Source organism: Globicephala melas, chromosome 2 (assembly GCF_963455315.2).
Source record: "Globicephala melas chromosome 2, mGloMel1.2, whole genome shotgun sequence".
Lineage (NCBI taxonomy): Eukaryota > Metazoa > Chordata > Mammalia > Artiodactyla > Delphinidae > Globicephala > Globicephala melas.
Genome location: NC_083315.2, coordinates 32370374 through 32387875, shown reverse-complemented (window position 1 = coordinate 32387875; position 17502 = coordinate 32370374). Strand labels below are relative to the sequence as shown.

Here is a 17502-nt window from a genome sequence, read left to right as displayed (position 1 = left end):
ATAACCAACAAGGACCTACTGTATAGCACAGGGAACTCTGCTCAGTGTTATATGGCAGCCTGGATGGGAGAGGAGTTTGGGGGAGAATGGATACATGTATATGTACGGCTGAGTCGCTTTGCTGGGTACCTGAAAAAACATTGTTAATCAGCTATACTCCAATATAAAATAAAAGGTTAAAAAAATAGAAACACAGTTCAAAACAAGAAAGGAAATTGTCTACTCTCCCTACCATATTTTAATCACATCTCCTTAATGCTATTCATCCAAAAATTTATTAATCTGATTGATATTGTTTGAATGTCTTCTAAGTGCCAAGCCCTATTCTGGGTTTGGGGGACAGATCTGTTTATAGGAAGTAATCTTGCCTTTAAGGAGGTTTATATTCCAGCAGGCAATACAGAAAGCTGAGGTGATGATGAGACATTCTGTTGGAGTCATCACGACCATCTCTTTCACTAGATAGGGTGCTCCTGGAGGGCAGGGACCGTCCAAGCTTTTTCATCTCTATGTCTTCAGTGCCTACCCCAGAGTGAGCAAATAGTATCTAATTGCTGAATTAATAAATATAGGTAATTCTGGACTTATGCCAATAATTGGGCCATATCTTGACCCTGCAATCCTACTCCTGGGCATATATCCAGAGAAAACGATGGCCTGAAAGGATCCGTGCACCCCACTGCTCATTGCAGCACGATTTACAATAGCCAAGACATGGAAGCAACCTAAATGTCCATCAGCAGAGGAATGGATGAAGAAGATGTGGTACAGATCCACAATGGAATACTACTCGGCCATAAGAAAGGACAAAATAATGCCATTTGCAGCAACGTGGATGGACCTAGAGATTGTCATACTGAGTGAAGTAAGTCAGACAGAGAAAGAGAAATATCATATGATATCCCTTATATGCGGAATCTAAAAAGAAATGATACAAGTGAACTTATTTACAAAACAGAAACAGACTTGCAGACTTAGAGAATGAACTTATGGTTACCGGGGGGATGGGTGGGGGGAAGGGAAAAAGAAAAAGAATTGGGCCATATCTTCCGAGCTAACTGAGCTATTGAGAGCTTAGATGAGCCCAGAATTTTGGAACCTATAAGAACCTCAAAAATCAAGGAGTCCAGTCCCTCATCTATAATTTCAGTTTCTTCTACAATATTCCTACAGTTGATTTCATGAAAACGGGTAAGAGTTCCTAGGAATGGAGGTATCATGAGAAAATAAGATGATGTTATTTTTGCTAAATTTTAGATGTGGTAGGGATGGAGATTTAAGAACCACGGGCTCCAAGGAAGCCTGTGACCCGTCTCAAGCTGACATCTATTGGTGGTGTTCCTGTCCTTCATTAGTACAGATAATGGGACATGCAATTCAGACTCTGTTACAATGAGCACTACGGCAACCGGAATTTTTGCCTAATGAAACAGTTGCCGAGCTTCAACCCACAGCCCTCTGATTCCACACACCAATCATCCCAGCAAACTCAAATAAAAGAATCCGGACAGTTCACTGAAATTCACTGTGATCCTATTTGTCTCAGAATTCAAACCACATTAAGTGGGGATGTGTGACAGTTCATCTGGGCTCCTTTGCTTTGGCTTGCTGTGCGAATCAGGAATGGATACCAGGGCAATATTTAACCCAGTGGAACATGAGTAAATACACGGAAACAACATCCAAGTCCTCTTCAAACCGCTTTGGCAACGGTGAGATTGAGGACAAGTAATGAAAGTGCTAAACACAAATAATTTCAATTCTTTTAAATGCTTGCTGGTTTCAGAGCTCAGCTACTCAATATTTCTCCCATAGCATCAGCATCACAAGAAATTAATATATGTCCTATGGTCGAATTTTTTCAAGTCTTTACCATTTTCTCACTACCTCCTATTCAGGGAACATGTGAAGCTTTGTGATATGAAGACTCAGGGGAGCTTGGGAGGGCCTCTGGGATTATGGAATCTGTGGTTTTAATGCCTCGCATGAGAAGATGAGTTGTTAGGTCCCCATTTCACAGGGACAAAGCCAGATGGCAGAAATTAAGATTTGGGGATTCAGAGAACAGCAACACATGTTTATGCTCTTGAGAATAAACTTGGGAACATCTGGTAAGGACATGCAATGCATCTTTAGGGGCCAGGGTTATCCTATTCACTAGAATGCAGAAGGGCAAAGTGGACGCTCTGGAGACGCAAGCTTGGGTTTGTATCGCAGCTCTGCTCCCTAGACGTTGAGTCCCCTTAGCCTACAGACCTCCCCTGATTGCCTCCCTGTAAGATCACCTGTAAAAGGGAGGAAACTCCAGACTCCCAGGATGTGGGAGGATTGCTGGGAGGAGATGGGGTAATGCATCCACAGCAGCCAGCTTGGTGCCTGACACGGACTCCTACTCACTGTGATTCTCTTCCCCCTCAAGGAGCACTTGGGTTTACCCATGTGCACACAGAGTCCCTGGAAACAGTACATTCAAGCGACCAGTCTGGGGGCCCTTTAAAAAAAGAAGCATCTACAGGAACAGTTATGGGAATGATTGATTAACTTTAACCAGTACAATTCATTATGAAGGCCAGGAGGGAAGATATTCCCGTGACAAATTGCTCGGCTGTTTTTTTTTCTGTCTTTACATGAACACATTTGTCAGCACAAGAGGTGGAGAGAAAAATAAACGAAAGAAGTTCTAATGTCAAAGAGACCTCTGATTGATTTAGTTCTGCATGACTTTCTCATTCAGAATGAGACAAGGTAGTCTGTACGTATGAGGATAGCCCTTCCCCAGGACAGGAGAATGGCCAGGTGACCTCAGGAGGTGGCTCCGGAGTATCGTCCGCCCAGCCCTCAGCTTCTGTTCCCCCCCCACCTCTTTTTTCAGCAGGGATGCTGGAAGAAAAGAGGGAGGGGGCAAAGATAAATGAAAGTAGTATTTCCTTCTTTGACGATGGCCTGAGTGTATGATGGCTAAGAACTTCAGCTTCAAAGTTGGAGAAATCTGGATTTGAATCAAGTCCAAGTTCAAAGTTGGTAGCTGTGTAACTTCGGATCTATTTACAAATCGCTCTGAGCCTCAGTTTCTGCATTTATAAAATGGGCATAACAATACTTGCTTATTAAAGATGGGGTAAATACTGAGTGAGACAAATGACATTTATCGATGTCTGATATTCTATTCTATTATTCTTCAGCTTCTTTGTATATCTTATGTATCCCCACTCAATTATAATTAGGGTAGGAAAACTGTGTGTTTTGTTCACCCCTGTATTCTCAGCATCTAGGACTCTGTCTAGCACATAGCTGGCACTTTATTAAGATTGATTAGATGAATAAAGAGTTTAGCCCAGTGTCGTTATATAGTAAGATCTCAAGGTACAATGGCTTTCAAACATGCAGTGAAGGGGTGAAGGAATCTTTGAGATCTGAGAAGCCAACTTAGATTTTGCTTTGAAAGGCAGCATAGCAGAGTCAACAAGAATGTGAACTCTGATTCCACAACACCTGGGTTTAAATTCCACATCCCCACTTTTTAACCTTGGATGAGTTACCTGACCCCTCTGGGCCTCTGTCTCCTCCACTGAAAAACTGGGTTGGCAATAACAATAGTACCCACTTCAAAGAATGGTGGTGCACACGAGCGTGATGCTTGGCTCATTGTAAGAGTCTACTGTTCTTAGTTGGCCGTGGATGGAGTGAGCTGACACGAAGAAGGGGCATAACACAGCTGGAATCATCAAATCCCATGGGTCTTGAATGAGCGTCAGAAGTCACGGCCAACTAGACTTTCAGAGGTGAGACCTGGGGCCTGGGCTGGTGTCAGGCCTGTGTATCCCATCCTGGGACTGAGGTTCGCTGCAGTTCCAGTCCCGTGGCAGGTCTGGGGAGGGTCCTTCCCTGTGGACGAGGCCTCCTTAAAGGCACAGGGTCTCACACTGGGGTGGGCACCACGGAGAGCACAAGGTGATTCTCACTCCCAAGGAGGGCTTCTTTGAAAGCTCTTGTCACCTAGCTCACCACCCCGCACTCCGGGACTAAGAGCCTTTTATTACAAGATCCCAGGACACCTTTCCCCTTCCACGCGCGTGTGCCATGGGGGTGAAGACTTGCTCCATGTGTGTCTCTCCTGACAGACTCAGATCATGAGGCCAGGACCTGTGTCTGACTGTTCCCTCCTCTAGGCCCAGCAGCCGGCACTGTCCCTGGCACATCATATGGCTTCAATAAACAGTCTGTAGAAGGAAGGAAGAAAGGAAAGAAGGAGGGAGGGAGGGAGGGAATCAGTTTATAGGCAAACAAGGAAAGTCTAGGAACACGCAAATGTTTGGCTGAATTACACTTCCTGGGCCACAAATGTGCCTCTTTGCTCTCTCTCTCTCTCTCTCTCTCTCTAATTCAATCCCTGCTGCTTGCATTTCAGTAATAAAACACTTCGGGTATAACCTATGCACCCGGATTTCCCACGCAGACTCAGACACACAGGAGGTGGGTGCACTTGGGTCAGGACGCCCCACAGAAGAGCCCCAGCTGTGACCACAGGCATTTGCAGACCCTGCACGAGGTTGGCTCCCACCTGACGGTGCCCTTCAGACCCGCACAGAACATCCTCGTGCCCAAAGGTCTGGGGCCACTCTGAGGAGAGATAGGGAACCAGGCCGGAGGAGCCAGAGCCCGAGCCTCAGGAAGCCTGGCACGTAGCTTGGAGCCAGCACTGCAGACAGTGATTTATTTCAGAGGGATGTGTTTGCCTTCCAGCCGCACAGCCAGGGAGGCTTCTCTTCTCCACTGGCCAAGCACACAGACCCTCACACATACACCCACACATTCACACAAACATAAACACGCTCTCTCACACCCATACACGGAAACCCACACAAGCCTTGGGTATACTAACACGCTCACACGCATACTTACAACCACATGCGGTGCACACGTTAATCATCCTGGCCAAAGTGAGAGAAGAGAAAACATGAAGCCGTGTCCTGGCCTTTCACTTCCGCCCTCACGTGTGTGGCCCTCTTTGCTGAGCTCTGAGCCCCTCCCATTAGGGAGCTGCTGATGCTGACAGGCCCAGCTGGGCCTTGCGCGCCTTCCCAGTTGACCAGGTCTCCCTTGGCCAGGTCTCCCCAGTTGCTGGCTGCAGAATTCCCCACACCAGCCCCTTCGGACCATCCCTTTTCATCCCTCTGTCTTTTTTTTTTTTTTTTTATAATAGTCATGAGCATTTATTGAGCTTTTTTTTTTTAATATTGTTTTTTTTTTTTTCTTATTGGGGTATAGTTGCTTTACAATGTTGTGTTAGTTTCTGCTGTACAACGAAGTGAATCAGCTATACGTATACATCTATCCCCTCCCTCTTGGACCTCCCTCCCACCTCACCCCCATCCCACCCATCTAGGTCATCACAGAGCACCGAGCTGAGCTCCCTGTGCTATACAGCAGGTTCCCACTAGCTGTCTGTTTTACACATGGTAGTGTGTATATGTCGATCCCAATCTCTCAATTCATCCCCCTCCCCGCCATGTCCATACATCTGTTCCCTAAGTCTGCGTCTCTGTTCTTGCCCTGCAAACAGGTTCATCTGTACCATTTTTCTAGATTCCGTATACATTCGTTAATATATGATATTTGTTTTTCTCTTTCTGACTTACTTCACTCTGTTTGACAATCTCTAGGTTCATCCACGTCTCTACAAATGACCCAGTTTTGTTCCTTTTTATGGTTGAGTAATATTCCATTGTATATATGTACCACATCTTCTTTATCCATTAGAGAAATGCAGATCAAAACTACAATGAGGTATCACCTCACACCAGTCAGAATGGCCATCATCAAGAAGTCTACAAACAGTAAATGCTGAAGAGGGTGTGGAGAAAAGGCAACCCTCTTGCACTGTTGGTAGGAAGGTAAATTGATACAGCCACTATGGAGAAAAGTATGGAGGTTCCTTAAAAAACTAAAAATAGAATTACCATATGACCCAGCAAACCCACCACTGGGCATATGCCCTGAGAAAACCCTAATTCAAAATGACACATGCACCCCAATATTCGCTGCAGCACTATTTACAATAGCCAGGACATGGAAGCAACCTAACTGCCCATCACCTCTCTGTCTTTCCCAGCAAGTGATAAACTCCCTGGCCTCCCTGTCCCCTCCAGCTCTTCTGCCCACCCACCACCACCACCCCCCGCCCCCGTCCCAGCAGGAGATGGGCTGCAGGGCCTGGGGGAAGGAAGGAAGCGCACACACGGGCCTCAGAGTCGACCGACACAGGTCTGGTTCTTGCCTGCTTGCTTTCTGTCTGTGCAGATTTGGGCAGGTCTGTCAGCCTGTCCTGATCTTGAATTTCCTCATCTGCAGACCATGACCCCTTGAATCTGGGATCAGTAAGTAAATGAGATAAGGAGCAGGACAGACACAGCGGGCGCGCTGTACCTGTTCATGTCTTCACTCTGCTCTCTCTTCGCCAGGTGAAGCCCTCCATCTGCACCTGGGTCCCTCTCCTTCAAAACACGAACCTTTCTGTCTGCTTGGGCTTCTGTCCCTTGACCTGTAACCAGGCCATAATCTTCTGCTTCCTAAAGAAAGCCTCCCTTGGGCTTCCCTGGTGGCGCAGTGGTTGGGAGTCTGCCTGCCGATGCGGGGGACATGGGTTCGTGCCCCGGTCCGGGAAGATCCCACGTGCCGAGGAGCGGCTGGGCCCGTGAGCCATGGCCGCTGAGCCTGCGCGTCCGGAGCCTGTGCTCCGCAACGGGAGAGGCCACAACAGTGAGAGGCCCGTGTACCGCAAAAAAAGAAAAGAAAAGAAAGCCTCCCTTGATGACGCCTCCTCCATCACCCACCCCCTTCTCATCATTTACTCTACAGTAATTTCCCTGCATATGAACAAGTTCCATTCTGAGAGCGCGCTTGTAAGTGCAATTTGTTTGTTAAGTCCAACAAAGTTAGCCTAGGTACACAGCTAACACAATTGGCTATATAGTACTGTACTGTAGTGGGTTTATAATACTTTTCACACGAGTATATTATGTCTGCTGAAATAAACATAGATACTAGGGATCCAAAGAAATCATAAAGACCACACATAATACTGAACTTGGTTTTAACAAACGTGGTCACAGTGAAGTAATTGGATTAAAAAATGGTAACTGAGTTTTACCTATCAACCCAATATCTCTAATATCTAATGTACATTCCTATTCAAAATTCTTCAGAGTGAAATTATTTTATGGGCTTGAAATATAATTTTTAATGTCTTTATTGAATTTGTTACAATATTGCTTCTGTTTTATGTTTTGGTTTTCTGGCCACAAGGCATGTGGGATTTTAGCTCCTGGACCAGGGATTGAACCCACAACCCCTGCATTGGAAGGTGAAGTCTTAACCATTGGACCACCAGGGAAGTCCTGAAATATTTTATTCTAAGGTTGCATATTCCAAGAAGTTCTGCACTAGTACCAAAGAAATTAACACTTCTATTTTTTACTGGTACGGTACTACTGTACTCTATACATTACTGTACAGTGAAGTACACAAAAGCACAACCACTTGTAGAGGATGCGTGCACGTGGCAATGTATGCCAGACACGTGAACTAACTTAGGTGGTTGGACACGCAAATGCATGTTCACATCTTTTTTTTTTTTTTTTTTGCGGTGCGCGGGCCTCTCACTGTTGTGGCCCCTCCCGTTGCGGAGCACAGGCTCCGGACACGCAGGCTTAGCGGCCATGGCTCACGGGTCCAGCCGCTCCACGGCATGTGGGATCTTCCCGGACCGGGGCACGAACCCGTGTCCCCTGCATCGGCAGGTGGACTCTCAACCACTGCGGCACCAGGGAAGCCCATGTTCACATCTTTGAAAGTTTGCAACTTGAAGGTTCGTATCTAGGGGACTTACTGTATTAATACAATATTTACAATATTGCTCTTCAGCTCCTGCTTCCTCCTCTCCTGCACATCACAATGAGCTGTCCACCTACTCCACCTCCAGTCTCTTTAAATGACACTTGCTCATGGCTTCCCTGGGGTCTGCTGTGCCCAATTCAATTGCATCCCCTCCAGGCCTCCTGGTGCTGGTACCAGCACCGCCCCCTTCAGCTGGGGGTAAGGGTGGAGTAGTGCGTGGCCAGAGCACAGGCCTGACTTCCAATCCCAGCTCAGCCACTCACCAGCTGTGCCACCTTGGGTCACTCACATTCCCTCTCCAGGCCTCAGTTTCATCATCTGTGAAATGGGGCCCCAAGGAGCACCTGCCATACTGGGCGGTGGTTTTGAGAGCTACATGAGGTAATGCACGCTGGGTGTTTCCCATGTAACAAGCGCTCGATCATCATTATCTCTTATTTTGACCCTTCAAATCCTCCCCTCCCCAGAACCTTGAACCTCCAACCTCCCCTGGTCCTCCTCATCATGTCTTTTTTTTATCCTTTCTAGCCACACTCGCACTACTGATTCCTAACAATAATTTTATGTCCAGGATGTAATGAATCTTCAGGGAATTTCAAAAACTGCTACAAGTTGAAGTCAATTTTGAGACAGCAAAGCAACAGTGTTTGTGTGAGTTGAAGTGCGGTGGCTGGTTCCAGCCAGGAACTCCAAAGTTTTCCTGATTTTGGAGACGGGTATATTTTTCACGTAACACACTATCACTTCTATGTGACGTCATATGTACCTTCTCCCTCTTCTTTCCGTTACAAGGAGTAGTGAAGACATAAACCAATTCCAGGTACAGCAAAATCTCAATAATTCAGGCTCACCCTGGAGAAAGCCAAGGGCAGCTATGGCCAAGCCTGAATTCTAGAGGAAGGAAGTGGTGTATGCTTTTTAAAAAGGTACATCCAATATTAACCAAGTATTGACTTTTGCTAGTACCTGGGGGGAGGACTCTAAATTAATGTAGGATTAAAATGACGTACAATGGCATATTGCAATTGATTTGTCCTCTTAGGGAGAATAAACATTTTCTTCTACAAGATTAGTTATATTGGTCCGTGCGTGCTCGCCGGCGGTCCTCGTTCTCTCCATGTACGTGACGGACCCGCGGCCATCCCCGGCCGGCGCTGCAGGCCCCCAGGAGCCTGGCCCCGAGGTGTGAGATATTTCAGTCAAAGGAAGAAATAGCTCTTCTCCTAAGATGGAATCTGTGGTTTGCGAATGTGGTTGATCAACTTGATATGTGGGCCAGGTGGTGCCCTATGTAATAAAATGAAAAGAAGAGGCAAGATGATGTCATTTTCCCATATTGTGAAACCAAAAACAAATGCCTTTTGTGAGACCAAGCTAACAGACCTCTGACGCTGCAAAGAGTATCTGTTTGAAGAACTTAACAGTAAGATAGAAGTACTTTCAAGCTGAGGCCTGCACGTGTATAAAGATCTAAAATACATATTGAGGAGGCCTGATCATCTGAATCTCATTCAGTCGAGGAAGCGTGGCTATGAGTTGGGTCGTCTTCATTCTGTGGCCCTTGACTTTGTGTGTGGGGCATATAGGTGGACACAGTTTGTTTTCTTGTGAACCTATTACCTTCAGGATGTGCCAAGATTTGCCTTATAATACCACCTTCATGCCTAATCTTCTGAACATTATGACCAACAGACAGCAGCTTTAGCGATGAAGCCATTCCACCCTGGGGTGAATTTGGATTGTTCTCGAGATTTCCAGCCATTTGTGCACTCTATGCTTCTGTTTGTATGGAATACGGACATGTCACACTTCCCTGCCCTAGGCTCTGTCAGAGGGCTTACAGAGTGTTTGAAGCTCATGGAGATGTTTGGTGTTCCTTGGCCTGAAGATATGGAATGCAGTAGGTTCCCAGATTGTGATGAGCCGTATCCTCGACTTGTGGATGTGAATTTAGCTGGAGATCCTACTGAAGGAGCCCCAGTGGCAGTGCAGAGGGACTATGGTGTTCGGTGTCCCCGAGAGTTGAAAATTGATCCTGATCTTGGCTATTCTTTTTCACACGTGTGTGATTGTTCACCTCCTTGTCCAAATATATACTTTAGGAGAGAAGAACTTTCATTTGCTCCGTATTTCATAGGATTGATTTCAATCATTTGCCTCTCTGCCACATTATTTACTTTTTAACTTTTTTGATTGATGTCACAAGATTCCATTATCCTGAAAGACCTATTATATTTTATGCAGTCTGCTACATGATGGTATCATTAATTTTCTTTATTGTGTTTTTGCTTGAGGACCAAGTAGCCTGCAATGCATCTAGCCCTGCACAGTATAAGGCTTCCACAGTGACACAAGGATCTCATAATAAAGCCTGTACCATGCTTTTAATTGTACTCTGTTTATTTTACTGTGGCTGGCAGCGTTTGGTGGGTAATTCTTACCATCACGTGGTTCTTGGTAGCTGTGCCAAAGTGGGATAGTGAAGCTATTGAGAAGAAAGCATTGCTATTTCACGCCAGTGCCGTGGGGCATCCTGGGACTCCAACTATCATCCTTTTAGTGATGAATAAAATTGAAAGTGACAATATCAAAAAAAAAAAAAAAGATTGGGGCTTCCCTGGTGGCGCAGTGGTTGAGAGTCCGCCTGCCGATGCAGGGGACACGGGTTCGTGCCCCGGTCCGGGAAGATCCCACATGCCGCGGAGCGGCTGGGCCCGTGAGCCATGGCCGCTGAGCCTGCGCGTCCGGAGCCTGTGCTCCGCAACGGGAGAGGCCACAACAGTGAGAGGCCCGCGTACCGCAAAAAAAAAAAAAAAAAAGATTACTTATATTGTTTTCTTAATTCATTTTTTCAGAATACTTAGGCAAAATTCAATCCAGGTCCAGTCCATCTGTATGCAAACTTTGGATTTGTGGGTCTGAATTAATATTTTATCATAAAACTAAAAAGCATTCTTATACCCAGCATGGTATAGTCTCTCTAACATTCTCCAAGGTCTCGTCAGAGGCCTCTTTCTGTGTTTAGGTGTCAAGATATTAATTGCTTTTGCCAAAGTGCCGTGACTCATGTTTAATCACTTTTCTTTAATGACTCAAGCTGGGAACTCAGTGACGTTTGTGAGTGGCAGGATGACATAAAAGAAGCTGGGTGAATTCCCTCTTCACCATCCTCCATGATATGATTTCACAAGCTCAGCCTTCTGCCCAAGTAAGCTATCATTCATTTACTTCATGGCGAGGAATGCCTAACGTCTCAGGGTTGAAAAAATTATGTCAATGTTGTGTTTAACACAAGAACAGATGACAGGACAAATGGAGCAGAATAAAAAGTCCAGAAAACCATATATACTTTCAACAGACTAATGTCAAAGGGGGAAAGATGAATTTTCTAATAAATAGTACCGATCAGTGGATATACAAATGGGAAAGAAACGTATCTTAACCCCCTACCTCATAGCGGGTATAAATATCAATTCCAAAAAGAGTACATTATTTTTTAAAAATATATTTATTTATTTATTTTTGGCTGTGTTGGGTCTTTGTTGCTGCGCGGAGGCTTTCTCTAGCTGTGGCGAGCGGGGGCTACTCTTCGTTGCAGTACGTGGGCTTCTCATTGCGATGGCTTCTCTTGTTGCGGAGCATGGGCTCTAGGCATGTGGGCTTCAGTAGTTGTGGCTCGCGGGTTCTAGAGCGCAGGCTCAGTAGTTGTGGCGCACGGGCTTAGTTGCTCCGTGGCATGTGGGATCTTCCCGGACCAGGGCTCGAACCTGTGTCCCCTGCATTGGCAGGCAGATTCTCAACCACTGTGCCAGGGAAGTCCCCCCAATAAGAGTACATTATTAATAATGCCATTTGCTGCAACATGGATGGACCTAGAGATTGTCATACAGAAGAAAGAAGAGATTGTCTCTCTCCGAAGTCAGACTGAGAAAGAGAAACATTGTATGATATCACTTACATGCGGAATCTAAAAAGAAATGATGCAAATGAACTTACTTACAAAACAGAAACAGACTCACAGACTTAGAGAACGAACTTATGGTTACCAGCAGGGAAAGGTGGGGGGAAGGGATATGGAGTGTGGGATTGACATGTACACACTGCTGTATTTAAAATGGATAACCAACAAGGACTTACTGTATAGCACAGGGAACTCTGCTCAATACTATGTAACAACCTAAATGGAAAAAAAATTTGAAAAAGAATAGATACATGTATATGTACAACCGAATCACTTTGCTGTACACCTAAAACTAACATAACATTATTAATCAACTATACTCCAATATAAAATAAAAGGTTAAAAATATAAAAAAAAATTTAAAAAAAGGAGTACAGATCTAACCATGAAAAATAAAATAAAGCTTCTTAAAGAAAGTATACAGCATCTTCATGACATTGGAGTCTGCATAGATTTCTCAAACAGGACTCAAATTGCCAATCATAAGAAGAAAATGATAAAATAATTTTATGTTAAAATAGAGAACTTCCACTGATCAAAAAGACACCGTTAAAAGAGTAGAAAATGCAGCTCACAGAATGGAAAATCGTATTTATAATGTATATATCTGACAAATGACTCATTTCCAGAATTTGTAGAGAATGTCTACAAATCAATAAGAAAAAGACAAAAACCTAATAGAAACTGGCAGAAATGTGGACAGGCACTCCACAAAATATGAGATCTAAATGGTCAATAAACATACAAAAAGGTAGCAAGTCTTATTGGTGACCAGAAAAACGCAAATTAGATACACAATGAGATACCACTACACACCGAGCAGAATGGCTCAGATGAGAGACAGACAGTATCAATTGTTTCGTAGGATGTAGAGCACGTGGAACTCCCATATATACTGCTCATGGGGCTGTAGGTTGGTAGAACCATGTTCAAAAACTTCTTGGCAGTGTCTACTAAAGCAAAACATAAGCACATCTCATGATGCAGCAGTTTTACTCCTAGGTATACCCATTACAGAAATGCACATACAAGCATATTCACAGCCCCAAACTGGAAGCCACCCAAATGTCCATCAACTGTGGAATGAATAAATAAATCGTGCTATATTCACAATCAGTGCAATGAGAATGAGAAAACTACATCCACACACCACAGCAAGGATGTTTTTCACAACATCATGTTGAGTGATACAAAAGTGTACACACTGCATGAAATACATTCACACAGAGCTTTAAAACAGGCAAAACTAACACGTGCCTTTAAAAGTCAGGACAGTTCTTCTTTGCAAGGTTTTCGCTGGATGGGGGCCTGAGGGAGGTTTCTGGGGTGCTTGAATGTTCTGGTCTTTGATCTGGGTGCCGATTACATGGATGTGTTCCCTTTGTGAAGAAGCATCAAGCTGGACGCTTATGATCTGTGCATGAAACTGACAACTTACAATTCACGCGTAGAATAAAATCTCACGGCATGCTATTTTATCAGGTTTCAGTTTATTTTCGATTATATTTGGAGAGGCAGATGCTTCAAACCAACCATTATACATTAACCAAATTTTACACAAGCCATTTGAAAAAAGATCTAAAAATGTGCTTAGTGATTGGTATTATATAACAATGATTAAGCACCAAGAGTGTGCTGAGAGCTTTTCAGAACAAACATAGAAAAGACAAGTCCCTGCCTTCACGGATACCCATTCCTTTAGAGTCTTGCGCATAAAACTTCACCTAATACTTCACACCCCTTTACTCATAAGGCATAAATAAGGAAGTTTGTTGCATTTCTCATTGTTACTTAATAAATATGTAATACCCTTTTCCCCAAGTATACCAACTATTCCTAATATTTTTGCCTTTAAATACAAATTTCCGAAGTACAATATACAGTATACTCTGATTTGGTATTCACACAGTTGACCACAATATTCTTGCAGGTTGGTTATAATATGAAGCATGTTGAATTTCAACATTCACACATTTTGATACCACTTAACAGAATCATTTACTATTGGCAGAGCTTTTTTTGTTAAGAAAACGAGGTGCCATTGCTCTTAGATTGATAAACTGTAAACAAAAACAGCACTGCCTTGATTCCAATAAGGGTGTCAGAACTTACGGCACATTCAGAACAGTGAGTTTTAGCACATCTATCAAGCTAGCCTTGCAGATACCAACTACATAGCTACATGCCCTAAGATGCTAACAATTTATGATCAGCTAGTAATGGGTGACATAAGTATGATTTGCTTGACTTGTATTTTCCGTTTAAAGGAGAGGATACTGGCGTAAAATATCTGAAAACTGTGAGCTGGGAAATTTTTTTGCTTCTCTGCAAGGCTGTGTTCCAAGCAAATTCAGAATGAAAAAGAGGATGAAATGATTCCAACTTTAATCATTGGCTAGAGATCTAATTTCAGAACAATCCCTTAACGACATCTGATTGTTCATTTTTTTAAATGCAAGAGAAATGAAGCGAGTTTTGATAGTGTAGTGATTTTTGGTTTCGGCACAAGAAATCATACTTCACGTGAAAATGCCAGAGAGCGTGGTAGAAGTTGGCGCCCACTACAGAAGTCAGGCCAGTCCCTATGTCACCTCCAGGGAGCTCACAGCAGCAGGAGATTAGAGGCAGGTGTTAGAGGGATGGGTAGATGCTTACTTCCCGGCCAGACTCTGGTCTTGACCCTTTCTGCAAACAGGATGGAGGAACTGGAGTGAGTCTGGGGTCCAGGGAAAGAAGGTGTAACAAGCTTGGGATCAATGCAGAGAAAGGACCCAACTGTGAACTTCACCTTATCTAGATTCCAAGGCCCCAAGCCTCCATCAGGGTTCAAGCCGTGGATAATCCCTTTCCAGAGGAAACCACCTTGCCTTTGGGCCACCACTGTGTGGTTTCCCAGGGGTATTGTCGGGTCTGGATGTTTCCACTACGTGGCAACGATGCTGAGCTGAATTTTAAAGCTACACTGGACTTAGAGCAAGATTAAATTTCTTTCACAACCTCTCCAGATATGAAAATAGTAGAAGAAAATTCTACAGAGTCCCTTCTCTTCCATGCGTGGGGTGGGGCTTCTAATCATGCCCTCCCTACGGAGCTAGGCACATGGCCCCAACAGGGCCCATTAGGAATAGATTCACCCAAGGGCAGTGGCAATAGTGGTTTGGTCCATCCACCATGATCCTACCTGGCAAATGAAGGAGTCCGAAAGGGATCTGACAAATTTTTCTTATCCTGGGTAACTGCATCTCCACTTCTCTGCCAATCATAGAGCAAGAGATTGGGAACAACCCATCTCTGCTGCTCTCGTGGCTTAACCTGTGATAAAGGTGACAGTGGCAGGACTGGGATGTGTTCTAGAGCCGTACTGGTTGGGAGGAGAGCTGGGATGGCAACACCCAGCTCCCGAGGGTATTCATCTAGAATCCCTTTTGGGGTGAAAGAAACAACCTTACTGAATGTGCCCAACCCCAAACAGAGCACCAAAAGACTAAAATTCTGACAGTAGACAGTAATATATATATTTTTTCATTTTCAATGATAAATCCTCAGTTTTCCATACTAAGGCTTAAATTGCAGTCACCTAGCTGAAAATCTGTACATACACGTGAGACTAGAAATAGGTGACATGAAGACGTCTAAAAACGAAGGTTCACTACAGATGAAAGCATCCATCCCTTATTTATTAACAACATGAAATGTTCTGACTGCCCTTTACAGTGAACAATAGGATTCGACCCAACAAGCTAAGCATTATTTGGAAGATTTTAGGATGGAAGCTGAACGCCTATTGCTTTAAAATCTGAGATGCTTCCCAAACCTCTCTTTCCGGAGTGCATTATATCATCCAGAGTGATGATTCTTACCACCAGCATTTATTTATAATCCACCTTGTTCTCAGAAGAATTAAGGTAGCTAGTTTCTATCAATCGTTTTCCTTTAACCTGTAACAAGACAGTAGGATCAAATGCCGAAAAGGATTCTTTCCGTCCAATTATGTCAAAGCACCATTCAGCAGGTGGAAACTGAGATCAAATTCTAATGAAATTACAACAGCTTCCTTACACTGGAGAAACCTTGCTCTCAAGTTATTTAACAGAGATGACAATAAACCAAACTTAGGTATTTAGATAGACATTATAGATAGATAAACGGTTAAATAGATCATTTTTTTTTTTGCACAGCTGACAAGTATTCAAAACTCTGGAGTAGGTGTTGGGGTAGTTGAGAATACCTCACAGCCTTTGTCGTATTATTGACAAGCTTTCAAAAAATTTTTAAAGCCATTGGAAATGGTTGGTATTAGTGGTGCATGGAAACCGTGGTTTATAGTTAGAATGTGAAAGTTCAGCCATTGTCTCTACTCTTCAAGGCACAAGGACAAGTTCCAAATTCTTCAACTCATGTGTGAGAAGCAGAGCAACGGGTACCACCAGGAGACAGAAGATTGAGAGGAACCACACACCAGAGCAAGAATGGGAGACCCTTTGGGATGCCGTGACTTTCAGATATCGATCGTACGTCGTGAGCAAGCAACTCTCCCACACCTTGAGGTGGGCACAGGAAGGTCTCCTGGCCTGAATACCTTGGCCTATTGAGCAGAGAGCACACTTCACGCCATGCCTGATTTGACAGTCCAGCACCTTCCTACCCGGGGCACCAGGAAGAAGGTCCAGAACGTTTCCATGAAGATGTGCAATGAAGACTGTAATGATGACAGAAGGGCAAGAATGCAAAGTCGGTAGCCCTTGATAAAAGTCAGCAGAGAAGTAACCCCCTTTATGGATACATACCCTGTTTCTTTGCCAGTGATGGTCTAAGAACATTAAGGGAAAGAGAACCCATGCTTTTTTTTTTTTTATTCTCATCTTGCTATCTCCCTTAGCTTCCCTAAAAAAGGCATGGATTAACCATCTCCTCTATAACATATTCCCCGCCATGAAAGTTCATCAAAATGGAAAGAATCCAACCAATTAATCTTCCTCTGTTTTTTTTGCTTGGAATTCAGTTTGTATCTACTGGTAGTCCATTACATTCTTTTGGTAGGAAAAGATATTGCACTCTTAAAATTCATCCGTGGAATTAAGTCAAAGCTAATAGGTAGGTAGATATCTCTCTAGAATGTATACTTTCTGAAGGCCATCGTCAGTGTTTGCAGAAAAGCCTCTGTGATTTCTATTTCAACAAACCGTGGCACCACTGGCACGTGATTTTAAACTACAGAGGGAGACGTCGGTCGTCATGAGCCGTAGGCAACGTTGCACGTCCAGCGGCTCATGATTTCATCGTGCAGATGGGCACGACGATGACCAGGATGACTGTGCACGTCGCTGCAGCGATCAGAGCAGCGATCTTGCAGACCTTGGCTCGTCTGAACTCGGCTTCTTTCCTTTTCAGTAATGAGTCGTAGCCTGGAGTATAAATATCTTCCATCCAGTATTCTAAGTTGTTTGGGTTTAAAGATTCTTGAGTCTAAAAGTGAAGAGAAGATGTTAGAAATATGGTGAATACGTGCAACAGGTTCAAGACGTTCCGACAATCATCACCCCTGAAGCATCTCAGGGCTGTCTGCAACTTGCAGGGGAGATGACCGAGGAGCCCAACGCTGCCCACCAGCCCCTCCCGAGGTGGACCACCAAGGACTCGGGCTC

At 44.2% G+C, this 17502-nt stretch overlaps 2 protein-coding genes and 1 pseudogene across 6 annotated transcripts in view; 2 read left to right on the top strand and 1 right to left on the bottom strand.

Annotated features, from left to right (window-relative positions):
• MTHFS (methenyltetrahydrofolate synthetase) overlaps positions 1-6605 on the top strand; it is a 278936-nt gene extending 272331 nt beyond the window's left edge. For 2 of the 3 annotated variants that reach the window (XR_009562829.1, XR_011377218.1), the window contains exon 8: positions 573-6605. The gene's annotated coding sequence lies outside the window, so the exon portion shown is untranslated. The remainder of the gene's footprint in view (positions 1-572) is intronic. The other variant, XR_009562830.1, reaches the window with a different exon arrangement.
• A 2818-nt stretch (positions 6606-9423) lies between these two features.
• LOC115864718 (frizzled-3 pseudogene) lies at positions 9424-16596 on the top strand (annotated as a pseudogene).
• MINAR1 (membrane integral NOTCH2 associated receptor 1) overlaps positions 12926-17502 on the bottom strand; it is a 41746-nt gene continuing 37169 nt past the window's right edge. For 2 of the 3 annotated variants that reach the window (XM_030878446.2, XM_060293743.1), the window contains exon 4: positions 12926-17323. In XM_030878446.2, coding sequence (XP_030734306.1) covers positions 17126-17323 — 198 coding nt within the window. In that variant the 3' untranslated portion in view covers positions 12926-17125. The remainder of the gene's footprint in view (positions 17324-17502) is intronic. The other variant, XR_009562828.1, reaches the window with a different exon arrangement.